This window comes from Mirounga angustirostris, unplaced genomic scaffold (genome assembly GCF_029215605.1).
Source record: "Mirounga angustirostris isolate CCGP_5_RB_7025 unplaced genomic scaffold, mMirAng1.0.hap1 SCAF_4, whole genome shotgun sequence".
In the NCBI taxonomy this organism is placed as follows: Eukaryota; Metazoa; Chordata; class Mammalia; order Carnivora; family Phocidae; genus Mirounga; species Mirounga angustirostris.
In genome coordinates this window covers 135967927-135995458 of record NW_026991712.1, presented here as the reverse complement: position 1 = coordinate 135995458, position 27532 = coordinate 135967927, and the positions used below count along the sequence as shown (strand labels likewise).

At 38.3% G+C, this 27532-nt stretch overlaps 1 protein-coding gene across 1 annotated transcript; it reads left to right on the top strand.

Annotated features, from left to right (window-relative positions):
* The first annotated feature begins 989 nt into the window (after positions 1 to 989).
* On the top strand, positions 990 to 23290 carry DYNLT5 (dynein light chain Tctex-type family member 5). The gene is made up of 4 exons (XM_045895402.2): positions 990 to 1108; positions 13156 to 13247; positions 19916 to 20040; positions 21104 to 23290. Exons 1-4 carry the CDS (start codon positions 990 to 992, stop codon positions 21305 to 21307), a joined length of 540 nt encoding a protein of 179 aa, XP_045751358.1. The 3' UTR covers positions 21308 to 23290.
* Positions 23291 to 27532: the final 4242 nt, after the last annotated feature.

Genomic DNA, 27532 nt, shown 5'->3' with positions numbered 1-27532 from the left:
ACACACTCGTACCCACAGACACACACACACAAACACAGGGATGTGCACACTCATGTAGACACTCTCTCACATAGGCCCACAATCACACACAGGCACACACTCACACACACACTCCTCACTGCCTCCCTTCCAACACAGGGAAGGGTGCCCTCTGTGTGCCCTCCAGAACCCTTTGCTTCTCTCCGCCCTGACACTGATCACACCGAGGTTTTAGATGGTGCCCTTGTCTGCCCCACCCACTCAACGCTGGCTCCTTGAAGGCAGGGACTTTTAGTTCTGTTTTAGTGTCTAGCGCAGAACTTCCTTGTGCTCTCAGATTTGCAGATTATAAAGTAATTTAAGGGAATATCTAAGTTTGTATGTAGGCAATAGGGCAGTAGACTTACAGTCTAAATTCCGAGAAGTCTGTTGCTACTACCAGCTTTTTTGACAAGCATTTGGGAGAAGGAAGTAGGTTTTCTAGTAAAATACTTTGTTACAGGTTAAGTTCTTTGTGCTCTTTACAAAGTAAGTCACCGTTGCTTGAAAAAAATACCCTTTGGGGAAGACAGTTTTAATTTTTCAAAGTAAAGCAGCAACAACAACAAATATTAATTAGCAAACTTTTATCAAGATTAATTTGGGGGGAGGACAGTAAAAAATATTGCTTTCGGGTGTAGAATCCGTCTTTCTTCTACACAAGGCTATCTTTTCTCAGTGACTTAACCTCTTCTGCTATTAAGCATTTTGCCACAGCTTAACATCTGCTTATGTGAATTATACTATTGCATAGATAAAAGTTATCAGAGTTATCAATTATTCCAATTATACTGACCAGAATAACAACATCTCCTAAAAATCACTGTTAGAGAAACCATACTTCCCCACTCAAAAAATGGTAGAAGAATTATCTGTGTTTTTTTAAACCAGAACGAGTCTCTGTGTTATATTCACTAAAATGTTTTTAGATCTTTCGTCTGCTATTTTATAGAAGTTGTTTTCCATAGGTTATGATGATGTCAGAAATTGCTAAAGACAGAATGGCACATTCAGTAAGGAAAAGGGGGAGTGTGTCTTCTTTAAGTGGTCGTGAATTCCGGCTGAAGGAACTTCACGGAAACACCAAAAAGTGAGTAACTGAATGTCTAATAACCTAAATTCAGTTATTGAATAACCAGCGCATAGTGCTTATTGGAAGAAAAAAAATGTCCTTTGGGACATAAAAAGGAAGAAAATGGGCAAGTACATTTTGGGTCATCTCTTGGGGCTATATTTTAAAAAAGAAAGGAAAAGAGAGTGAGAAAATCTAAGTGTTCTGTTGATTCCAGCAGCATTTTGTACTATTTCAAAGAGCACCCCCAAAAAATCATCTACCCAAATGAAATGCCATATGCAGTGTGGACCAGCTACTTCTTACACACCTCCTGAATTGTTTTACTCAGTATCACATAAATGCATAGATTTTGCATTTTATAATCTCTTTCTCTTTATATATAGGGTATATATATATATATACATATTGCATTTAGCATTATTTTATACAAATTTTGTAATGTATTTTCAATAGTTTTCACCATTTCCTTTTAAATGGCTGCATTATATTTTGTCAGTTTATAATTCTGGGTTAGTTCCCATGCCCCAATTCTTGGGCATTTTCAGTTTGTTTCCACTTTTTTTCTTTTTCACTATATAATAAGTTTCTGCTTGTTTTCTTCCCAGAAATATAATTAGTGGGTTGAAGGGTAGGAAGTATATTTTTTTGGCTCTTGCTACATACTGCATTTGCTCCCTTAAAAAGATTAATTTTTAATACTTGCATAGCATTTATTTTTGACTGCCATTGCGAAGAAAGCAAAACAAAATATCTGATGCAGAGGTTAATAAACTTATATAATAAGCTTTCCTTCTTAACAATTTCCACGACATTGAAGGATGTGAAGGATGGGCAGCTGGAGCTGGTATGTCCTATGGAGTGGAGACCAGAAAAACTGGAATAGATTTACATTATAATTCTGACACTAAATCTTTCTACTTTCTACTCTCAGAGTGTATTAATGTACTTAATTAAAATTTGACTTTCCAGCCCTGATGTTTGTGGATTACAAATACAACCTCTTTTACAGATAGGAAATGTAAAGGAGTAGCAATCCCAGCCAATGTCAGAACCAAAGCTGAGAGAAAAATTAATCTCTGCAACTTTTGCTTATGAACTTAAGCCATTTTGGCCTCTATTTCCAATATTTAAGGGTAAAAGTTCTTTTTAAAATTATTTTAAAATAATTGTTAGCTTAAATTCAACTTTTTCCAAGAAAATATTTATAATAATAGTCTGACAGAAATCATGTTTCCGTGATTAAAAAAAAAAAACTGCTCTCATCTAAAGACTCACTTGTCATTCCTATTTGCATCATTTTCATCTACATCTTCCCTTTCAAAGCAAATTAGAAAGTAATTTAGAATCAGAACATGGCCAAATTTGAATAATTAGAGAGCTGTCTTTTTTAATTGATGAAATATAAATACAAATTAAAAGTAACAAAAATACAGAAATCATGTTACCAACACATGAGGATAGATTTTTCACTGACAAATACATTTAAGTGATCATTTCATTGATTTATTTCAAAGTTAGAAATTTGGACTCTCAGAACATTCAGAATGAATCCTCTACTTGAATATTTTTTTTCTTAGAAAGCAAATAACCAGCTTCCAAATACCGTTGCAGTACAGAGGCCATTTGGGAGGCTGCGTCCTCAACTCTAACTCCGACTTACTTTCAAGGTCTTCAGCACTGTCTGGGACCAGACTTTGTGAGTGATTCTCCTTCATGAAATGAGTCTTCGCTTAGCAGAAAAATTCTGAAAGTTCAGCGGTTATCAAACAAAGGCATTGTTTTGACATTGCAGTGTTTTATGGAAAAAGCATATACCTTTCTTTTCAAAGTTATTTAAAAACAATTTTTTTAAAAGATTTTAGTTATTTTTTTTGACAGAGAGAGAGAGACAGCGAGAGAGGGAACACAAGCAGGGGGAGTGGGAGAGGGAGAAACAGGCTTCTTGCTGAGCAGGGAGTCCAATGCAGGGCTCGATTCCAGGACCCCGGGATCATGACCTGAGCAGAAGGCAGACGCTTAACGACTGAGCCACCCAGGCGCCCCTAAAAACAATTTTTGACTAGATCAATTTCAATAGTATAAAACCTATCCTGAAATATACCGAGGACCAAATACATCATCTCATTTAATAGCCCTAGCATTAATCCTACTAGGTAGACCTCATTCTTACCATTTTACCATGAAATAACTGAGGCTTACTGGTCAAGGAACGATTTAGTGACAGGAGAGGGTCCTAAATCATGAGTAAGGCATATAGGGTTCAGAGATCTTTGCCTACTTCTCTAGCGCTGTGTTCTCCACTACCCTGCTTGCGTCTTACTCTCTGGCCATACTCAACTTCCACATTCATAATCCTTCAGTGCTCTGTCTTGCCTCCAGCCATTGCCCCATGTTGCTTTCCCATGGGATACCTTTGTCTGGACTGCTCTTCTGACACTCTGGCTTCCTTCTCCTCCTCCTCAGGATTTAGCTCCAGCTCCATCTTTCTAGGAAGCTCTCTCAACTACTCAAGTACAACCACTTCCACTTCTGGTTGGGTTGGATGTTCTTTTCTGTTCCTGCTCCTTTTCTCTTCTACATGCTACTGTATTTGGCTGCTTTCATGTCGGTCTCTCTTGTTAGATTGTGGACTTATTTGCCTTTATAGCAGTAAACACACGGATAAGGAAGGCAAAGAAGAGTAGGACGTAGACCTACTTGGAAAGCCACTTCTTGGGTGTGGTGTAAGATCGGCATAGATTCAGCCCTCCAGTCTTGGTTCCTATGTCTACATCGTTTTACAGTAGTAACTAGTTCTTTTTTTTTTTTTTGGTTCTATTTTATTTTCATTTATTTTTTTTATTATGTTACATTAATCACCATACATTACATCATTAGTTTTTGATGTAGTAACTAGTTCTTTACATTGATCCCTAGGCATAATGGATATCCCAAGTGCCTTCTGAATTACAAAAGGAAGATTGAATTTATATTCAGTATAATTACTGTTAACTGTCTTTAGGGCTGGACCTTTTTTATTTAAATCATGTTTTTTTTATTATAATGTAATTTTTATGTTTTAGTCTTAAAAGAAGAAACATCTTAAGCTGGATCTTACTCCCCCAGCATCATAACTGTGAGAATGTCGGCATATTTCTTTTTATACCTTTCTAGTTGTCATCATATTTCATCTATAATTTTGAATTTTGTTTGATTTTTCACTTAAATAATTGACAGTAATAAGGCTGAAATAGCTAACATTTCTTGAGCCCTCACTGTGACCTCATTTAAGTCTCACAGAAGCTCTGTAGCAGTGGGTGACAAACTATGGCCCAAGGGCCAGGTCCAACCTGGTTTTGTATGGTCCCCTAGCTAAGTATGGTTTTTACGTGGTTGAAAAAAAAATTTTTAGTAATATTTTTTGTCCTGTATTAATAAAAATGCAAGTTTCAGTATCCATCAATAAACTTTTACTGGAGCACAGCCATGCCTACTCATGTATGTATCATCTCTGGCTGCTTTCGCACTATAGAGTGGAGTGGTTGCGGTAGAAACCATAGGATCCACAAAGCCAAATATGTGCCCGATGGCATTTTACAGAAATGTTTGCTGACCCTGCTCTCTAGGATAGAAGCTATGATCATCCCCATTTTACAAAGGAAGAAACAGAAGCCTAGAAAGGTTGAGCTTCCAAAGCTACAGAATTAGCAAGTGGCAAAATGGGCTTTTGTATATAGGCAAGTAGTCTCATTCTCTGAAAATTGGCTCTCAGTGTGTAACTTACATTAATGAAACTCTTCTATTCATTCACCTGAGCCTTCTGTTTCCCATCCATGGGTAAGAGCAGGTAATGACAATGACATCTTTCTTGTTGGAAGGTCAGCCTTTGGCAGCCTTCAAACAGTATTTGAACAGATGTGCTACTCACGTGTTCTTAAAATGGAAACAGAAGGCTGAGGTTAAGTGACTTTCCCAGGATAATGTGACATGAGAGCGAGGTTTATTTTCTCTGAGGCCGGTAGTTCACCTAGTAGGTCAGGCCCAAGGTCGGGGACCAAAGAGTCTCTCTTTTGTCTCAAACCAAAATTACAGTGATGTCATGTTACAGGAACTTTGAGTATGGATCCCACTGCTCTCTATTTAAACCCATGGGTGGCATCTAACACCCTAGTGAGGCCACACGATATTCCTTCACTTATGCATTTATTCAAGGTTTCCTGAGCTTCTACTCTGTGCCAATTACTGTGCTACCCGGTGGGCGTGTGAACGTAACTAACTGTGGAGTTCTACTCTGGAGAAGGTCGTTTTTCAAGTAAACTGAAAGCCACCTGGTAATTTTTTTCTCTGCAAAAATGGAAAATACTGCATTCATTACTTCATTTGAAATAAATGTTTATTGCCCAGTGGGTACATTCCAGGCACTGTGCTGGGTAGGGAACCACAAAGAAATAATCTGTGCTCCTGGGGCGTTTATAATCTGGTGGGACAGTTGGTGAGCAAGTAATTTTAAACGTGATGAATTTAGGGCGCCTGGGTGGCTCAGTTGGTTAAGCGACTGCCTTCGGCTCAGGTCATGATCCTGGAGTCCCGGGATCGAGTCCCGAATCGGGCTCCCTGCTCGGCGGGGAGTCTGCTTCTCCCTCTGACCCTCCCCCCTCTCATGTGCTCTCTCTCTCATTCTCTCTATGTCAAATAAATAAATAAAATAAAATCTTTAAATAAAATCTTAAAAAAAAATTAAAAAAAAAATAAATAAACGTGATGAATTTATCCTATGATTTCAACCTAGACTGCTCTGAGCTGCTTACGTGCAATTACAAAATGATGTTGCTCGAGCTGTTTCCTGATTTTGATAAGTTCCCTTGCCATCTAAATAAAATTAAAGCCCCCAAAAGACCTGGATGAGATCCAGCTTCCCCTCTTCAAAGAGAGAGAAACTTGAGAAAACTGAAATGGCCATGATCCCAAATTAAACCACAGTAAAAACTAATCTCATGTTGTACTTGATAGATGATGAAATTGTTTCACATACAATACCCAGATGATTCTCATAAAAATCCTGTGGGCTAAGTAGAGAAGATACTTTTATGATCTCCAGTTATCTAATTTATTATCTTATTTCTCTCAGGAATAGAGTTGAAAATATTCTTCATTTCATAGCATGTTGCCATCACCAATATGGGCGAGACCCCTGTTGTTTACCTGATTGTCCCTCTTCTTCCCCTTCCACACTTGGCTCTTGACCCTCAAAAGGCACCCACTCTAATACACACAGCATGACACATGCTACAAGAATACACATATTTAAGTGTATATATATATAGATATGTATATATATATATACTTATAAAATATATATGTATATATATTTTCAATGTTCTGTATATTATGATGTTTTGACATTTAAAAAAAACCTTTCTGGCTGGGGAGAGGCTGCCCCTCCCAGGTCTAGCCAATTCTTGAAGCTAGCTAAGGTCTCAGCTGGAAACATGTCTTCTATATGCAACTATCCAACCCAGAGCCAGCCCCCTCTACATACTCCCCAACACCCAGCATGCAATATTCCTCTGCCTTAATTGGCCCAGAGCCAAGTACGGGCAACTAGGTACCCTCCTCTAGCTCAGGGCCCACCAAAATTATTCAGACTAGCCAGTCTTGAACTGTTTCCTGGGCCCAGTTTTGCCTTTTCCTCAGAAACCCCAATAAAGGCTCTGGCCCCATCTCTCCCTTGCTCCTGTCCTCTGCGTCTTGACCCTCTGGTGCTTTTCCACATAGCCCTGCATGGTGTGGCATGTCTCTTATCTCTAGGATCTGTGAGTATAGTAAGCTGTGTTTTCCCGAGCTCCTCCCGCCGTCTCCTTTTGTGCCGCACCTGATGGACCACCTTATGAAAGAATACAGAATAAGTACTTACAAAGATTTTGACTTAGATAAATGGTGTTGTGCTATAAATCTCATTTTGTTTTCTCGCTTTCATATATCTCGTTCAACATTTTAATTTTTTTATTTACTCATGTAACTATGGATTCTAGCTCTTTGCTTCTTACTGAGGCATAATAGTTCTTCATATATATCCATCACATATGTTTGTATCCATTCCCCTAGGGATGAACATCCAGACTGGCTTTCACATGCCATGTGGAACATCTTTGTACATAATCCTTCATTGGTGTCTTTGTAAAAACTGCCCTGGGAATGTGATCAAGTGTTAAGATATACCACAAAGTTGTAGTAAGTAAAAATGATAGTAAATGCAGGAATAAACAGGTGCACGAATAGAGGAAACAGACCAATGGAACACATGGAACCTCAGAAATAGACCCACGATTATATGGAAACATCATGTACAAGCAATGGGGAAATTATGGATTTTTCGATAGATTATGTTGGGAGAAAAATGGCTCAGTAGGTGAAGGAAAATGAAGCGGGATTCTTACCTTATACCATTTTCATAGTAGATTCCACATGGGAGACTGAAATGTGGAAAACTCTAAAGCTAATAGAAGAAAGTTTAGGAGAATATCTTTGTGTTCTATGGCTAGGGAAAGATTTCTTAAATAAGATCCCACAATGAAAAAACAAAACCATAAAGAAAAAAACTTGATAAATATAACTACAATAAAACTTAGCATTTCTGTTCAATAAAAAATACAATAGACACAGTTAATAGGCCAGCAGAAGATATATATTTTTTTAAATCATGCACATTGACAATAAAAAAAATAGTCAAAGGAGATAAAGAGCAGTTTGCAGAGGCAAAGGCCAAATGGCTAAGCAGAATATGAAGAGACACTCAAAAAGAGGAATATAAAGAGATGCTCAAACTCACTTGGAATGAGAAAAATGCGTGGAGCACTGGGTGTTATATGCAAACAATGAATCATGGAACACTACATCAAAAACTAATGATGTACTGTATGGTGACTAACATAACAATTTAAAAAATAAAATAGAATTTTCAAACACACACACACACAAAACCAAGATACTGTTTTGTATCCATCTGAATGGCAAAATATAAGAAAGAAGAATAATACCAAACATTGGTATTTGCTAGACAAATGAGAATAAAAACAAATACCCATTCAGCAAATAAATCCAACCCAGTATTTAGAAAAAATAAATATGTGCATGTCCTATTCTCTCCATACATTGAGGAAGATGACACTTGGTGAGATACAGTGACTTGTGAGATGATCACAACTCCCAGACAGTTTACTTTTAAATTACCAACAATATCTTGTTTCTTGAGCACAGGGAATCTAATTTTTCTTTGTATCACCAGCCTTCTGGTTGTGAGCAATAAATATTTGTTGAAAGAATGAGAGAAAAACAAAAGAACAAAAGTCCAAATCTGTACATCCTGAAGCCTTCTTTTTATTCTGTGCGCTCTGAAATATCTCCACTGGGAGGCAGCACGTAACTTTAGTAACAGATTTGGGGGGAAACCTGCTTAAATGATACCATTCAAAATATGGTAGTTCCAGACATTTAATGGTTACAAATGGAAAAAAGAGATGACATTCTGACTTTCTTAGTCTACTAAATTAATGGTTCCAAGGCCATTTATGCATTCAAATATTATCTCTTACTGCACCTTCAAAACATCTCAGTAATAACGGCAGTGAAAATGTCTGGAAATGAATTCTCAATAATAATTAGATAATATTGAGGCTGGTGAGATTTAATTGAAATTATGTCTGTGTCTAACAGTCATAACAATACGACAAGCCTTGTATGTATTCGGTGTAATTCAAGGAACGACCAGCAAGTACCTTTGTAAGATGTTTTCAGGAGAACTGAACTTCACGAAAGAGTAAACCATATTCCAACTCTTTAGCTAATTTTCTTTTTGCTTCTTTCCTGCATAATCAGAACACAGGCAGTTGGGTTGACATGGATGTTTCCTGTGTCAATCAGGTACAATATAGTAGGGTTCCTTTTGTTATTGTGGACCAGTTTCATGCAGCTAATTCTGCATCCAGGTTAATGCCACGTCTGTCCTCAGCAGTAGTACATATGATTCCAAGTATTATTGAAACTTGCATTGAGTTACAAATTTTTACTCTTCTCTCAAGAATAACATTGGTTGATTTGTTCCTTGATTTCACCAGTAGTTTCTGCCAGACTTTCAGTTTTCCTGTGTTTACTTTTCTTCTACCTTCCTTCCTAAAACTTGACAACTCTCTTGGACCTGTTTTGCCAATTGAATCTTGTTCCTCCCTAAATGCCAATAAGCTGATGAAATACATAGACGGCAAGAGCATTTTTCTTTTCTTTTCTTTTCTTTTTATCCATGAGAGTCAGAGAGAGAGAGAGAGAGAGAGGCAGAGGCAGAGGAAGAGGGAGAAGCAGGCTCCCCGCCTAGCAGGGAGCCCGATGCGGGACTCGATCCCAGGACCCTGGGATCATGACCTGAACCGAAGGCGGACGCTTAACCATCTGAGCCACCCAGGCGCCCCAAGAGCATTTTCCACATTTAAAAAAATAAAATCAACTACAACATTCCCCTTGCGATGAGATCATGTATCTATCTAGAAGGATTATTATTATAAACTATGGAAAGTCTGGTCATAGACAACTGAAACTTAGCCACTTGTAATGTTGTGACATATACCCAACAAATGTTTTCTGCTATGTATACAGCACTGGTAATTAAAATTATAAAATTGCTTTTTGAACATCTCACATTTTTATCTGTAAAAATTTCAAAGGGCTTGAGTAAAGCTGTTTATCAAACAGAAAATATGTACTGCTTAATTTCCAAGCCAGTATTCTAAACTGCTGTTGGTCATTCCCCATTTTCAAATACAGAATCTCTTTTATTTCTAAAAATTTACCAAGCCCATATTCTGGTTTAACGTTAGCTACCCAGATTGCAAGCACTTTTAATATTTTATCTCTTCCTTCTGTCTCTATTTCAAGGAATAAATATTTTATTTTTTTCTGTTCAGTTCATTGTTTTCTCTTCTCTCTTCCTTTTTCCAACCCCTCTCATTTTAAGCAGATCTCAGTTTCAAAAAATACCATAAACAGTTTTTTTAAAAGTAACAAGTAAAAATTTTCTGTAATTTTCCATGAAGGTATAATTTTAGTGGATACATGGTACAGAAAGCAATAGACAAACCAACTATTTTCCTTCTGCATGAGAAAGGATTCTAGGTTACAGCAAAATATCTGAACTTCACTCTCCAAAGCCCTATCCCCTCCCCAACTAACCCCAAGTTTTGTCCTCCAGTACTTGCAACATCCCACTTCCGAGTAGCAAATTCTGTATCAGTTAGAATTTGTATCGTATTATATAATGCTTCTTATAATAATAATTTTTTAAAAAAAATAGTGACTTAAAATAAAAATGTATTTTTCTCTTATGTAAAAAGTCTGGAGGGAAGCAATTCAGGGACCTAGGCTTCTTCTCTCTTCTTGATGTGTAATGTATAAGGTCATCTCAAAACCCATGATAGCTGCTGAACTCTTGCCATCATATCCACATTCCAGTCATCAAGGATAGAAACAGGTTCTTCTTGATTGAATTCATTCTTTTGAGGGAACTCTCTCAGGATTTCAACCAAAATTTCCGCTTACATCTCATTGGCTTACAAGCCACATGGCCACAATAGCACCAGGGAAATCCAAGAATTTGTCTTTAGTGTAGAGAGAAATATCCCTACAAATTTAGAATTCTGTTACCAAAGAAGAAGGAGAGGACACTAGAGAGCAAACGGCAGGCAGTCCCCACCACGATGTTTACCACAGCTTTCTTCACAACAATGGAGTTTTGGAAACAGCCTAGATGGCCAGAAGAACAAGTGGGTAAATAAAACATAGTATGTTCGTATATTAAATACTGTCTTGATTTTTAAAATATTGATGTAGATTACTATCTATCAACATAGAAAGTTATCCACGGTACATTTTCGAGTGAAGGAAAAAAGAGCCAAGCATCTATCCTATGCTCCCATATGCAAAGTCATGTCTAAAAAGATTTTTGTAATGTTAACAGTGGTTAGGTAACCACTAGGGTTAGTAATTTTTTGTGTAATTTTACTTTAGACTTTATACTTTTCTATGTTTTGAACTTTTTACAATGAGCATGCACCATTGACATGACTACTGTGGAAACGAAAAGGCACTGAATGAAATCATTTTCGGTAAGTTTTAAAAAGTCAGTCTGCAACACCTTCTGTTTGCACACCTATCTTCAGCCAGTGGCTTTTTTAAACTGCCCTTACAACTTTCCAGGTTCATACTGATAAACAGTACTGCACTGATTATCAGCTTTTCAGTAACACAGAACAAAGCAATAGTGAGGACTGTTTGTAAAAAATTCTTATTTGTTCTTTTGTCTGAGACTTCCAAGTTATACTACTTTGAGTTTTGTACCAACACTACTTCTCTTTCTATCAGTTTTTAATATGGTATTCAGTAGAAAAGAAATTGGGTTTTTATTAACATCTGGTGTATATTTGTGCAAGTGAGTTTCACATGCAGTCATTAATGATTTCAGGTGGTCGTCGTCCCTATTTTCATTCTGTCAGAAAATGATCATGTGTGAGACTTTGTTAGTGGGAGGTAAATAGGATGTTTGAAATCCAAGTCTGTCTTTCCTACACATATGGCATTAAGCCCTTTGCCTGAAATAGGTATCTCTGAAATAGGTAGAATGATAACTCGTTTACTAGCTTAAGAGAGTCTAGTGAAGGTAAAATGAGATCTTTGATGGAAAATGTTTGGTAAAGTGAAAAGTAGCACATATCAAGACAGGCTGGTTTATCTTCGAATCAGGGGGGCTTTTGCTACACGGAGTTTTCTGAGCAGAAGCGATCATCTTCTGTGGGTATTGCCCACAACACCTGCAGCCAATGTGACCAAACAGGTTGGTTGCTACTTCAAAGGGCAACAGAAAACTGGGGAAAGCAGGTGTTACAAGAATGAGGACTAAATCACTAATCCAGAAATCTATCATGAAAATGCAGCCATAATTACTTGCATCAATTTCTTGGGATGGGTGGGTAAACCTTAATTTATCACACAAATTATATTAAAGATTTTTTAAAGATTTCCTGCGATTTTCTTAAAATGTCATTTGCAAAAACTTTACTCATTGCAAACAGCTGAAAACTAAGTATTTTAATCTCCTTGCAGAGAAAAAAAAAAATCCCAAAAGATTAAGAACAAATACCTGTTATTTAATTAAGGCAAAACATAGGCTGCTTAGAAAAGTGGTCACTCTGAGCACGCACACATAACCACACACACACACTATTGTAGTATCTCCTTTGAAATGACATCTGTCTTAACCTCCATTTTCACAGGTGGAGAGAATTGGGGGTAGAACTGAGGCTGCCCTTAGCGACAGTTGAATTTCCTCTGAACTAAGCAGAATTAAGTGGTGCTGGAGGGACATTAGGGGCTCCTCTTTGCTTGCGTCTCCTGTTCAGCACCTGGATAAGCTTATATTGCCTTGGTAACCAAGCCAAAACCCTTTCTTAATGTTGGAAAGGGTGGTGAATGCTTACCATTTACCATAGCTTGGGTGAATTGTGGTTTCTCTCACCATGTAGGTGAGTTTCTTGTTTTTCTTTTTTCTACTAAAGGGATTGTGTGTGGTATGTATAGGAGTGAACTTTTATAAATTATAATATCCCGAGTATATATAGTTGTTTCCCAACATTTTAAGCTTCCTCCTAAATCCCCCAGGCCCTTTTGTCAGTTTTGTCCACTTTGAGGAGAGAGCCTTTGCATTGTGGTAGAGATGCTGTTGGCAATGGCTTTTGAAACACGTACACACAGACAGACCACCCCATGAACACTTTCTGAATAGTCAGATGCCTTGGGCTTCACTGGGCTGCGCTGGCCTGCAACCACTATATGGAGACCTGCTCCAAGTAACTTCTCTAGGCTTTAATGGTTCCATCTCCAAAATGTTTTAGACTTTAGACATTGGGATATTTACCTGAGACTTGCTTGAAATATTCTTAGAGAAACCTTACCCTTGTAACATTTTTGCTGAAAGCAGAATGTGTTTTGTTGTTATTATTATTATGGTAACTATTGAAATTTGTTTTCTCCCTTGCTTTTAGCTCCAGGAGTACTGTGTCTTATACGGATGAACCGAGCCAACGGGATAATGCCTCTCGCCTTACAGCTCAGATGGAAAACACCTATCAGCTGGGTCTGTTATTTTATCACTCATTCCTATTTTAAACTTCATTTTTAAAAAAGATTTTATTTATTTATTTATCTGTTTATTTATTTAGAGCGGGGGGAGGGGTCTAAGGGGCGGAGGAAGAGGGAGAGAGAATCTCAAGTGGACTCTGCACTGAGCACATGGAGCTCATCGCGGGGCTCCATCCCAAGACCACAAGATCATGACCTGAGCGAAATCAACAGTTGGCCACTCAACCAACTGAGCCACCCAGGCACCCCCTTATTTTAAACTTCTAATCTCATTATTTACTTAAAATAGCTTCTGATAACATGGCATTATCTTCAATACTAACACAATATAAGGGATCTTAATTAAGTGATTTGATGCTGTTTTAATTTCTTCTCTGCAAGATAGGACCAACACCCATTGCTTAGTTTTCTTTATCAGTGTTTCCTAAATACCAAGCAATTCACTGGGCAGCACTGATGTGTATTGTGTATTACTGGACGAAGAAGTTCATTTCTGGGTATTTCTAGGTTATCTTGTACAGTTATTTTATACATACTCAAGTTAAAGGAAAGAGATATGCCTTGCAGTTTTAGCCAGCAAACCCAACCAATGTTGTTGATAGGTGGAGAAAAAAAGCCTTCAAAGCAAAAACAAATGATTTCTGGTCCCTCGTTGACAGAGGTGTTTATCCCTTTCCACTGAGGCTTTGGGTCTTTGAAAACAAAGATCTTTGCACCTGCTCCTATACTCCCAGATGGAATCCACAGTGAATACTTTTTCGCATTCATGTTTTCTCACAGACCAACTTGTTTTCTCCAAATGTGTACCTGCCCACTACTATCTGCCCACTGCATATAATTCCTGCTATACAGAAATTCCACAGAGACTTGCCAATGACCAAAGGAAGGACTCTATGGGCTGGAGTGGTTCCATCTGTAGCCAGTTAACTTCAAGAAAATTATAGACCATCAATGCATCCCATTAGGCCTTGTAGCCAGTTTTCTACAGTAATCCCCAAGACTACATGGATTACAAGGTTCCATAATTAGTCTGTCTGTTGGTATTTTCACAGTGCCTGGAGTAGACAACTAATATTCCTGCCATCCAGCATAATTTTCTACTCTTTCTGGTAACCTTACCCAGTTTCCTTTGGGGAAGCCCACCGCTGCCATCATTACCACTTTTGGTCCATGACGTTCTGCTGAAGCTGACACTAGCTTCAGAGATACAGCAGTGACTAATTCTGGGATAGCATATGACCCTTTGATAGGTCAAGCCAATCAAAACCTTTGGGATTCAACCTAGACAATGTTGTTCGGGCTGTTGAAGAAGCCGATTAGGCTCTGAAACCTGAAAGAAGTAGGGCTATGTGAGCTTTTGCCATCTTGCCCCAACATATGAAGCCTGAGACCGAGAGAGAACCAAATCCATTATTCAAGTCTTAAATTTAGCTATCTGCTCTTAGACTTTTCATTAGGCAAGCTAGGTTTGGGTCAGGTTTTCCTCCACTTATAACTAAAAGATCTTAACCTTTCAATGCCTATGACATTAGGCTCTGCATGCTGAAAGGGTTTGAATCAGATTTTGACAAGATAAAGGAGTTGAACTATGAAGTCCTGTGTTTCTTCTTCATAAGGATATATTTTCATAACTTGTTTCCTTAAATAAACAAACTAAATCATCTTATCAATTTTAGAAGTACTGAGTGTTGAACCAAGTTAAAAAAGTAATGTTATAAATAGCTTAGCATAAAGTATTTCCCATATTTTCTTACAAAAAGTCATGTGAGTTATTTATGATTAAAGTCTTTTATGCTTATCAATCCATTTCTTAAGCATTCAACTAGCCATCTTGTTAATACTCAAACAAAAATGTATTTCCGGGCGCCTGGGTGGCTCAGTTGGTTAAGCGACTGCCTTTGGCTATTGGTTAAGCAACTGCCTTTGGCTCAGGTCATGATCCTGGAGTCCCGGGATCGAGTCCTGCATCGGGCTCTCTGCTCAGCGGGGAGTCTGCTTCTCCCTCTGACCCTCCTTCCTCTCATGCTCTCTGTCTCTCATTCTCTCTCTCTCAAATAAATAAATAAAATCTTAAAAGAAATGTATTTCCACTTCTACTTGTTTCTGAGTTTATCTTGCATCTGAAAGGTACTCTGGACCTTTGGTAAAGGTTTTCTCTCATATCTACACAATGCAATACTTCCCAAAAGAGGGGGGGGGGGGAACCTGTCAATCATCAGCATTATTGTGTTTAATCTTTCACATTCTATCTAATAATATTTGCATCATCTAAACACATTTTAAATGCTTAGTACATTTGGCCTCCTTTATCTGCGTAATTATAGCCAGAATGAGATGAAACATAAGTATAATTAATGAAGGAAAAAGGGGAATGGAAAAATCAAAGTATATTTCTTATAATGAAGACCACTTATATTTTCTCATTAATTAATTATTAAACCATGAATATAGAAAAAAAATACAAGATGTAGGATCCAATATATCTGAATTTGAATACTAGTCTTGCCAGTTCCTAAATAATGTTTGAGCAAGATATCAGCATCCTTGAATCTCAGTTTCTTTATCTGTAATAAAAAGGATAATAGTTCATACATTATAGGGATGTTGTGAGAATTAAATGAAGGAATGCATTTAAATTCCTTCTTCATTCATTATGTTATTGTTTCTCAAAGTGACTGACTCTAGGACTTCACCTTAAATCTGTAAGAAGACAGGCCTTCTGTGACATCCAATATAATTTCCTATTAAATATGGAATGAGTTCTCCACAGTACTTTTTCTGGAGCAATGGTTAAAGAAGGATCTGATTCTTTAAAAATACTGACTGTAAGCAGGAGGTCAGGCAAGACCTATATTGGTGGCTATTTTTGCTGGCACATCGACACAGCCTGCCTGAGAATGTAGACAACATAGCAAAAAAGTAGAACCTAAAGATGGAGAGAGAGAGAGAGAGAGACATCATTTGAGCTCAGCGTCCATGGGATGATCAGACCCTGTCATCAAATGCTCTCATGGACAAAAACTGTCAGGCTCTCCACTCTGACTTCACTCCAACCCCTAGGGTCCTTCCTGACTGTGGAAGTCTCACTGCCTCCCTACTTATACCCTTGCCCAATCCTGCTGCCTTCTCTGCAAGAACAATCCCCATCTCCTCCCTCAAAATGAGGTAGCAACCATAACAACAACACTAATAATAATAAATACCTAATGAGTAGGGGGGTTTTGTGCATGGCAGGCACTATTCTAAAGGTTTTAAATATTTTACCTCATTTAATCCCAACAAAAAAACAATACGTGATAATTCTTATTATTACGCCAATTTGGGGAAGCTGACACAGACATATTAAATAACCAAAATTTTATCTATTCTACCTTAAATCTATTTTTGTGACAAGTGTTTCTTTTTTCTTTCTTTTCCTTTCCTTTCTTTTTTTTCACCCCAACCCTTCTTCAGATCTTTGCTTTTTGATTTCTAAAAATATTTTTTCCTCCTAAAGAAAAAAAATCCACTCAAAAAAAAGAAACAAAGAAAGAAAAGGAAAAGAAAAAAGTTTTGCCATTCCCATTAGTTGACTCTGAAAGTAGATTAGGGAGCTCATTTGGGAAGTCAAAATCTGAACATTCACTCTTTCTCTGTCCTTGCATCTCATCTTCCCATCCTGAGCTAGGCAAGGGATGATTCCGGCTGCACAAGGGAGAGGTCACAAAACAAGTGAGAAAAAAAAAGTCTATGACGATATTTCAAAATATCTTCAAAATAGGATCTAGTTAATGAGATTAAAAAAAAAAAAAGCCGCAAAACCAAGTGCAGAAAAGATATTGGTACAGCTGGACAGTAGGAGCTGTTGGAAACAGGGACTCAGGTGCAACCAGGATTCTGTCTGTCCAGCACTAAGCTGGGTGTGGGCCTCCTCCTCTCACCGTGGCCTGCATTCCTCTCCATGGTGACAATCATGGCCTTCCGCAGTGCCTCAGGGTCACACGTCATAACATTTTATCACCAGAAAGAGATTGACTTTCCCCCCCACCCCAAGTTCCAGCTTAAAATCAAAATTCTGAGAAAGGATTTTAATTGGCCCGGCTTGGGGCAAGTGCCGCTCCTGGCCCAATCTACCATAACCGGACTTGGGCTCAAGGAGGTGACGGTAGATCCTAGAGAACCATCTGGTCAGAGTTGGAAAATTCTCATCTTCCTAGGAGGCAAGAGGCTGTTCCCAAATGACAGGGAGGAGTACTAGACAGACAAATATCTGCACTGAGGGAATTTACTATTTGCTGAAGGGAACAAGGCATACAAGTTACCATAATATGTGCCCAAATTAAGTTCCATGTGAGTGATGTAGGTCAAGCCATATGCAATATGCGTGCTTGGTAGGAGGGAGTGAACAACAGGAAGGTATAGTTAGAACATACATAATCTATTTAATTTAGTCCGAGCCAGTAGTAACATCTTTAAATTTCTTGAATAGAAGGGGGAAACCACTCTCAAATTTAGCCTCGTTTCACTTGAGAATGCAAATGGAAATGTAAAAGATCCACAGGAAGATGACCCAGAAGCTTGTAGGTACCTAGGAACTTGCCCACACAGGCTGGTGCCCTATATCTGACCCCATGAGACGGGAGCAGTCAGGACCAACCTGGAGTGGTAAACCTACAGGCCTACAGTGTTTATAACTGCTTGTCTGTCCTGTAGAACATAGATTCCTGCTAACTAAATATTGGGGTTAATCTTCATACTCTTTGTATCAGGTGTCTCTCCCTTTCATCTATCCAGATTCACTCCCCAGGCTGATTGAATTGAACAATTCCTATATAATAATCAGAATACAAATACTATGTATTGAGTCTCAGGAGGCTGACCTAGCTCAACTACAGGCACAGGCTGTAACCTTCCAGTTAAGTCTGGTCAATGGAAAACTTCAGTGGGAAGTCAGAGTGGGGGAGGAGTGTGAGCTAGGGTGTTTATTTCCCCCCACACCCTGAAGGTGGGTTCATCTCACACTGTTTGCATCCACCAATGGAAGGGCATAGCTGCCCTCAAGTGATCCCTCTCCACCTGCCTCTTCTGGGTCTAGTAAGAGTTCCCTTCTCAGATCCCTCAAGCCTGGGATGGGATGGGGGTAACACCCTCCATTTCACTAGCCAAGGGATACTGCACCATCCTTTGGTCCTGCATCCTGATCAGAACTTCCTAAGGAGTCTCTTTATTAAATCCTCCAGGAACTGGCCTACTTTTAGTGTGCCATAGATGTCTTTGGACCCTGATACAGTCATTAAAAATAAACACTTAAAAGATACTGATGACTAGTAAAATAGAATTGAATATAATTCTTGATCTCATTCCTTTATCCATATCAATTCAGCAAATACTGATGGCCACTATATGCCAGGCTCTGGGCACATGCACGTGTCGTTCAATGGCAGAGAGATGATGAGGTTAATACTCCCCTGAGGGATAGGGAAGATTCCTGGGATGCAAGATAAAGAAGATCCATCTGAAGCCTCTGCTCTGAACGTGGACTAAATGTGGTTAAGAATATAAGCTCATGAGTCAGATAAAACAAGAAGGACCTCCCAGCTCTGTCACTATGTGATTCTGGGCAAGTTACTCAATGTATTTAAGCCTCTGCTTTCCCATGTGTGAATGGGAGATAACAGTAAAATTCGCCCCAATGATTTATTGGAAGATAATGTAAGGTAATAAATATATACTTATCACAGTACATGACATGTAGAAAATGCTCAATAAAAGTAGTTATTATCTGTACTATGATTATTACCTATAAAATGTTTATTTCTATTTAAATCCAGAAATCACGCATTAAATATTTCTTCTGCCTTTAGCATTGTATTAGACTCTGAGGAGGATAAAATCTGATCTAGCTTACCATTTCACAGAGGAGAAAGGCAGAAATGCTTTAGCTATTGTCAGGTGGATTCGGAGCAGTGGGGATCCAGAGAACTCGGAGTACTGAAAAGAAGGGATGTTTTGTTTTGTTTTTTTTACCTGAGGAGAGGAGGAAGGCTGCCTCGAGAAGAAGACATTTGAACTGGCCTTGAAATGTGCGTGGGTATTTCTCAGATGAACAAGGGAGGGAAGGCCATCGCCCTTAAAATGAGGAGTAAGAACAAATGTCCACAAGCATCCCTTAAAAGACAGATGAGGTTCATGAGACTGGAACACCAGCCACACAGAGAGCTATGGTGGGGGGCGAAGGGGCTAGAGGTGCTGGACCTTAGATTTTGCTAAGGGAAATATCACAGCCAGATCTGGGTTTTGGAACGACCCCTCCAGTTGTAGTGTGGTATACATAGGTGGGAGATATAAGAGCTGGAGATATAAGAGCTGAGGGTCAGTTAGAAAGATGTTGAGACTTTAAAGTAAGTCATTAACACTGGAAACTGGAAGGGAGGATACTTTCAATATTAAACCTCAATGGTACTAAATATACACTCTTTAGGTAGCCTAGTAAATGGACGAGTGTGTTGTCTTCTGCCCCTCTGCCAGAGAACCTGTGTAGAAACCTAATTAGGACGATTTTTTCCTTAAATAGAGGCCACCCAGAAAATGAAATGTCTCTCCATGATTCAGTACTCTTTTGATTAGACTATGGGTGGGCGGATAGCATTTGAAATTACTTAGAAATTTCATCTGTATTTTCAGGTCCTACCAAACATTTTCCTGCGGCCATTGTCAATCATATCCTGAAAGATGTGTTAACTAACTATCTACAAGAAGAACAATATGAACCAGAGCTCTGTAGACAGATGACTAAAACAATTTCTGAGGTATATATGTGATTTGCTCGAAGTGTTAACTAGAATATTGCTAAGAGGACAACTCTTACTTTTTGATGAAGGCAATTAATTTGCAGTAGCAGTAAAAATGCTTGTTTATATTTTATGAAAATATTTATTGGGTCATATTCTGTGTGTGTGTATGTGTGTGTGTGTGTGTGTAAAAAGCCTTTGCCAAAACAATTATGTGTATCATTTTGCATGTATTTTGTTTAAAAAATGTTTCCAAACTGCCCCATTTATTTAAAAATTTATTGCCAAGGATATGTTTTAATGATCATTTTCTCTTGTTCAAGTTAGTTTCCTTGAGTGCCATCAAATATAGATATTGTGGTCTTTAAATACATTTCTCTTTTTATCAACTCAAGAGCTGGCACTCCATTAAGTTTTCTTCACTTTCCTCTTTATAACAAACTCTTTAATAAACATTCATGGTTAGTCCTATTACAGGAGACTCCAGATAGGTGCTCACTTAATTACACATAAACAAGGTGATATAACTCTCATGCCAACATTCTTTGAAGGGAAGCTGTCTTAATGTAGATTTTCAAAGAATGTAACAAATCCTTTAAATCCTGTTCTCTGGATTACAGTTTTTCCATGTGTCTTAGAAAATGTAGACACACTGCTGGTGCTATAATTTTGTCTCTTAAGTGTCCTATGGCAGGAGAAGAGTGCTTAAAGGAAATCATAGTTGGGGGTGGCTGGGTGGCTCAGTCGGTTAAGCATCTGCCTTCGGCTCAGGTCATGATCCCAGCGTCCTGGGATCGAGTCCCACATCGGGCTCCCTGCCGAGCAGGGAGCCTGCTTCTCCCTCTGCCCCTTCTCCCCTGCTCATGCTCTTGTTTGCTCTCTCTCTCTCAAATGAATAGATAAAAAAAAAAAAATCTTAAAAAAATAAAGGAAATCATAGTTAAGTTTCTACAACAGTTACTGAAAATATCTACAACACATCATGTGATTTTCTTCAATCCACCATATTTATGAAAGATAAAGACTTCTAAGTTTCCATGCGGCTGAGGACCTTTTTTGTTGTTGTTCTTTCAATTTCTAGGTTATTAAAACCCAGGTCAAGGACCTGATGATTCCACGGTACAAGCTAATTGTGATTGTTCACATTGGACAACTGAACAGTCAGAGCATTCTTATTGGAAGCAGATGCCTCTGGGATCCTAAAAGTGATAACTTTTCATCTTATGTTTTCAGAAATTCTTCTCTCTTTGCTCTTGCAAGTGTCTATGCTGTTTACTTCGAGTGATTGAAAAGAAGAAATCTAGTTCTTACTTTTTTTAATCAAAAAATAGGTCATATCTATGTACACGAAATTTTTACTACCCAGAAGTTTGAGAAAGAAACAACACTAATATTTCAAACAACTGGAATTTTTGGACTTTTTCATGCTCTTCTAAGAACTGAGGGAGGGAAGGTAGCACAGGAAAGACTCTTGTTTATCCAGAGGAAGAACTAAGTCTTGGTTCTGCTAGATTGTTTTTCTTAGACATGGATTCTTATTTAATATTACTTTTGGTACTAATTACTTTAATTGCTCTTTATGGAGAGAGATAAAATTTCCTGTATTGTTTTTTGTAATGAAGAGAAGTTAAAAACAAACAAACAAACATGACTACATCCCCTGACCAATAAAGGGCAGAAGAATATTCAACATGGTATACACAAATGATAAATGTGAATGTGTCTCAGTGCTGCATATAAAAGAACACTGGTTTTCATTCGGTACTTAATAAATTGAGCAGCATTCATTAACTGCAATTATTGTTACATGTACCTGACAGTTGAAACTGCTGAGGTAGAATTAATGATTTCATAACAATTACTGTAGTCCCACAGGGCTGCTAGAGCTAAAACTAGAAGCTCTTGTGGGTTGCCTGCACTTTACAAAACTGTGGGAGAACTGAATGTTGGCTCTCCAGTAATGGAGACTATAAAGCGAACAAAGGCTTTTAGGGCACTGCAGTAGACATTGCTGTATTAAATATACATGATGTTTAATAGTAAATGTATCTGTAACACTTAAAATCATGTATTGGAAAGAGACACCGCTTTTAAATATATGCTGCCTGATGTGCCTGTAAATAGGTTTTTCTTGGCTAACCAACTTTTTACACAAAATAGATAGCTGGCAGCTTAACAAATAAAACATGTGTATTTACTATTTTGTTCCTATGAATTTAGTGCTGAAGTGACCCGTGCAGTTTTGAATGGATGGCACTAAAATTTACAGGGCTGAAATAGCTTATTATTCTGCTGCTTAATGTAGCTCGGACTATGGATCATTTATTTTTACGGAGCTTTCAACGCTTTGCGTTTTTCCTGGATGGTAAGTGAACTGCCCAGAGGACATTTGTTAAAGGTCAAAGACAAATTGTACACATGTGGAGAAAATTAGCAACGCTATAGTCTTAAGGAAAAAAAAAATGATGTGTCATTCATATCATAAAGAATTTAGCAAATGGGAAAAGAGTCAATGCTTTATAGCTTTAAAATGAATTGATGTCTTATTTTCCCCCAAAAGAACCTGTACTAAAAAAAGTGTATACTTTTAAAATCCCTTTCCTTCCGCTTGTTCTGGCTTTTAAGGTAGCTTTTCAAAATGAATTAGTCAATTTTCATTATTTTTTTCTGTTAGTGCCTTAGTGGGAATATGTCTGTGTAATAATTCATCATAACCAATATTGGCCCATCTCCATAGGCCAGTTTTGAATCTGGATTAGGTCATAAGTACAGTAAGTAAATGAGCTGCATATTTTCATTATACATTTGTGAACATCTCCCCTCTTGGAGCAAGAGCAGGGGCAATCATATTGCAATTTTGCATGAGTAAATCAGAATGAAGAAAATTCATAGTACATAGAAAGTCCATTACAAAAACAGCTTTATTTTTTTAGAGTCCTAAAGTCTCATCCATGAGATAATTTCTTACCATCTGTCTTAGGCTGTGTTAGGAATCAAAACCTTAAAACATAATGGTAGTTAAAAAGCAAAAAAGGAAGCAGTTAAACAGCATATTGCCATGTACTGTAATTCAGACAGTCAATGATGAATTCTAGCAATTATATAGCAGCATAAGAATATACAGTAAAAACCCACTAATTGCGACTAACTTGGAAGAGTGCTGGTTATCACAAAAAGTCTGATGATAGGAAGCTTTGATGGATGCATTAGCTAACACCATGGAGGTAATCATGTAAAATACAAATGTATCAGGTCAACACGTTGTATACCTTAAACCACGTTGTCAATTGTATCTTGGTTTTAAAAATAAAACCTTTTTAAAAAAAGAAATGACACTGTAAATTTGAGGGAATTGTTCTACTTTGAGACACCCTGAACTTTCCTAGTATTTTGCCTTCCCAGCAGGTGTTCCTAAAGTGACGTCCTTCTTCCCAGACCTGCCGTGCCCACCCCTACCAGGGAGCCTTCACTCATGCTTTTCCCTACCCAGAACACCCCTTTCCACTTAAAGCAAATTTCTTCACTTTTCAGCATCAAACTCTGGTCTTGCCTTTTCTCTAAATCCTCCTCCATCCATTCCTTCCCTCCTGTTCTCTCTCTGCTTTCATCTCTCATAGTCAGGCTCCTGATTGTTCTCTAGGTAATTTGTGAATAATAGTTTTGTTTTCCTTACTAGACTGAAAACATCTGGAGTACATGGACCACATATCCTGACAGCACTGGACAATAAAACTGAACACATTTTAACTTTTCAAGTGAGATCACAGGCACTGATTGCCCTATGCTACCTAACTACCAACAGCAAAGATAATAGCAACACACAGTTTAACTCTAGAGGAACTGAGATCCTATAGGGATAAGTACACAAGTGACCACAGTACAAGCTAGAATATGTTTTCATAAGAAAAGTCCAGAATATCTTTATCTGCTTAAGGGAATCGGGGATGGCTTCATGAAGGAAGTGGCACTTACCTAGACGACGAAGTTGCTAAGTAGAATTTCAACAGACAGAGGAGTTCAGAGTGCATGAAGAAGTCTAGCCTGGATAAATAAAACACAGTGTTCATGAAGATAAGGGGTTAGAACTAAGACTGGAAGGGTCCATGGATGGTAACCTGAATGTCCGGGCAAGAAAGCCACACTCAGGTCATGGGTAGTCATTGAAGGCTTTTCATTCAGCTCATCGGCTCATTGTGTAGATGAAGTGACTCTTTAAGAAGATGAATCTGTCAGTAAAGAGCGGGAAGACCACCCAGGAGACAGGAGAGGTAATGAGAGGAGCAACTGAGTGAGATGGAAAGGAGAGGACAGTTGTATGGAGCAGTTTAGGGACAGTCTTCATGACCAGGCAAAAGGGAAGGAGGAGTCCGAGGTGACAAAGCAGCTCTGGATGTTTTTTGTTTTTGTTTTTGTTTAATTTTTTTTTTTAAGATTTTATTTATTTATTTGAGACAGAAAGAGAGAGAGAGCATGAGAGGGGGGAGGGTCAGAGGGAGAAGCAGGCTCCCCGCCGAGCAGGGAGCCCGATGCGGGACTCGATCCCAGGACTCCAGGATCATGACCTGAGCCGAAGGCAGTCGCTTAACCGACTGAGCCACCCAGGCGCCCCGCGGCTCTGGATGTTTGCAGGGTCAGGTCTGAGTCCTGCTGTCCTAGTCACTAGTTAGGTAACTGACCTTAAATAAATGACATAACTCACTTAAGCCGAAGCTTCCTCATCTTCAAGCAAAGCAGTGATAATGCTGGAATCCAACTCACAGAGTTTTAAACTGAGGCAGACGGTGGTGGAGCCGGCAGCCATCAGAGCCATACCATGAAGCTGAACACTGACTCGAAGGGAGGGGTTTGGAGGTGCAGCCTTGCTTGCTAAAAACAAGCAGAAGTACACGTTTACTAAGCGCTTAACAGATGGGAAGCCCTCAGTCAATAGTAGCTCCTTTGACCGTAGCTGAGAGTTTGAGTCTGGGCAACTAAATCAGTGGTCCTGGTAGCAAAAATAAAGAAGTCAGCAAGGAAGAATTTGAGGACTAAAATACTAAGCTTGATTTTTCACTTGTTGAATTTCAGTTAATAATGGGACGTTCAGATGGAAATAGCCTGAGGCAGCTGAAAAAATGGGACTGGAGCTGAGCTACATCAAGGTGAGAGATTTAGACTTGGCAGTCATCCAAATTGAAACCTAACATCTTCCTCCTGCTTTATAAAATATTCATTAGCAGCCGCAGCAGCAAGTATAGTGAGTACTAATAGCAAATTACTGAAAATTCAGTTAACTCTGGGAATGTCCGCAGGAAACCCTCCCCCAGAATCGATACGAAAATTTTCCCCCAAAGCTAAAATTAAATAAGGCCTCTATTTCTTTATATTTTTGTTTTAAAAAATTTCTTTTTTTTTTTTTTTAAAGATTCTGTTTATTTGACAAAGGGGAGAGAGATCACAAGTAGGCAGACAGGTAGGCAGGCAGAGGGAGAGGGAGAAGCAGGCTCCCTGCCGAGCAGGGAGCCCGATATGGGACTCGATCCCAGGACCCTGGGATCATGACCTGAGCTGAAGGCAGACGCTTAACGACTGAGCCACCCAGGTGCCCCTAAAAAACTTCTGTATGATCCATTTCTGTTGCCAGACATCATAAGAAATAAATACATCAGCATCTTGAATGGAAATATCAATGCTGTTGTCTGTTGTCATTGTTAATACAACGACTTTAAAGGAAATGTATTAGGAGGCCCCTACAACAGAGTCCAATAGATTATGTGCTGGGAAATTAAGCACTACTTCAGCTCATTGATTTTTTCTTTTTTAATGTTGGGAATTATCCAGTATAGAGGGTGATTTAAAAAACAACAGTTGAGAAATTAGAGCTTTTAAATCTAGCATTTTAGAGAATGAACCCTTGCCTTGTTGGGACCATTACTTGACCTGTCTTTCTAGGTATTATCCAAAAAATGCATTAAGAAAACTCAATATTAAATAGTTACTTATAATTTTATGCTTTTTTATTCTCAAAATTCTTAAAGAAGTGACCGGCACCCACCATCTCTTCTGCTCCCACTTTTCCCTCCTACTATCTGCATGCCTACCACCAAGATGTTTTCACAAACAGCCAAGTGGTGCTCCAGGCCAAATCTGCCACGCGTTTCTTCGGCCCCATTCCACCTCAGCTCTCTTCTGAATTCATTTCTTTTGAGCAGCAGTGTGATGTAGTTGTTTTTTGTTTGAAGTCATTTTTTATTGTTGTTGTTTTGTTTTGTTTTATTGTGCTTTTTTAAGCACAGATTTGAAGACAAATACTCATTTTAGCTTCCAACCTGTCCTAGCCGTGCAACTTTGGGCAAAGTGGCCAATGTCCTGAGCCCGTTTTCTCAAAGGTAAAAATGATTATAATAATGATCACTATTTGTCATTGATCAGTGATCAATGACCACTGCTCATGTTCTTGCCCTGAAGGCAGAGAGAGAGTATACATGTAAAACATCGAGCCCATCACAGACCTTTACTCTGGACATCCAATTTCTTCCTGCAGATCCTGTTTTCCTAAAGAATTGATCATATGTTTTAGCAATTTCTGCTCACCACCATAAAGTAATACCCTAGACTACTTGGTTCCTTTTGGTTCAAAGTTTTAATCGTCTGCTACTGCCATCTTTGAATGTTAAATAACTTCTCCTCAAGTCCACATTTATTATAAAATGCTATTCATCCCCCAATTTAGCTTCTTTTTGCTAATCTCTGCCTGTTTTTATACTTCCAATCAGATGTCTTGTCTCCACTTCAGTACTTTCTTAGTTACTTTTAATGTTTTTACTTATTGCTACTTATTTTTTCCTGTGTTGTGTCCATTTGAACTTACATGTTCTCTTCCCTTCTTCACATGCATGAACACATACTAGAACACTACTATAAGGTTTACTGAGGCTTAAATATATTAAGTATCTGATTAAAGTTTCCTGTAATTTCTCCTCTGTTTCTTTCATCACAGTTTAACTACGGTACACAACTTTTTTCCCCCATTGTGCAGGACATAACTTGAAACTTGTGGTTCTCCACCCACCCACGAGGCTATTTCCCTACTTAGCAAGACAGGAAACCAGTATAACCAGTATGGGAAGCTTTAAGCTTCACTTTCCATTTGTAATCAAAAAAGGAAAATTGTTGCTTCCCACAGACAACAAGGATGGATCTTCTAACTGCCAAAAGGACAAAATTAAAATTCATATGAGAAATACTAAGCTTCAAGAGCCACTATTTCATTTTGAAACTAAGGAAAAATAAACTATATGTTGTTAGTTAATTATAAAAATACATTATCTTTATTTTTTTTCTTTAAGAAAATCTATTCTATATCAAGAACTTTACTTTGGTAGGAGGGCTAAAAAATTAAAACCACAGCTAAGTTGCTTATTTGCATCCCAGTTCATAAGCACAAGTTAAAGCCTTCTGAGGACCCACTCTAGAGAGCTGGGTCAATGTGAGGAAAATTAGACAATTAGGAACAGTCCTTAAGCATAGG

What these genes read in the sequence shown, in the direction of transcription:
- DYNLT5 (XM_045895402.2), top strand. Translation starts at nt 990, where the DNA reads ATGATGATGTCAGAAATTGCTAAAGACAGAATGGCACATTCAGTAAGG. An exon ending in GGAAAACACCTATCAGCTGG is followed by an intron (nt 13,248 to 19,915) that starts GTCTGTTATTTT and finishes CTGTATTTTCAG; the next exon opens with GTCCTACCAAACATTTTCCT. An exon ending in TGACTAAAACAATTTCTGAG is followed by an intron (nt 20,041 to 21,103) that starts GTATATATGTGA and finishes TTCAATTTCTAG; the next exon opens with GTTATTAAAACCCAGGTCAA.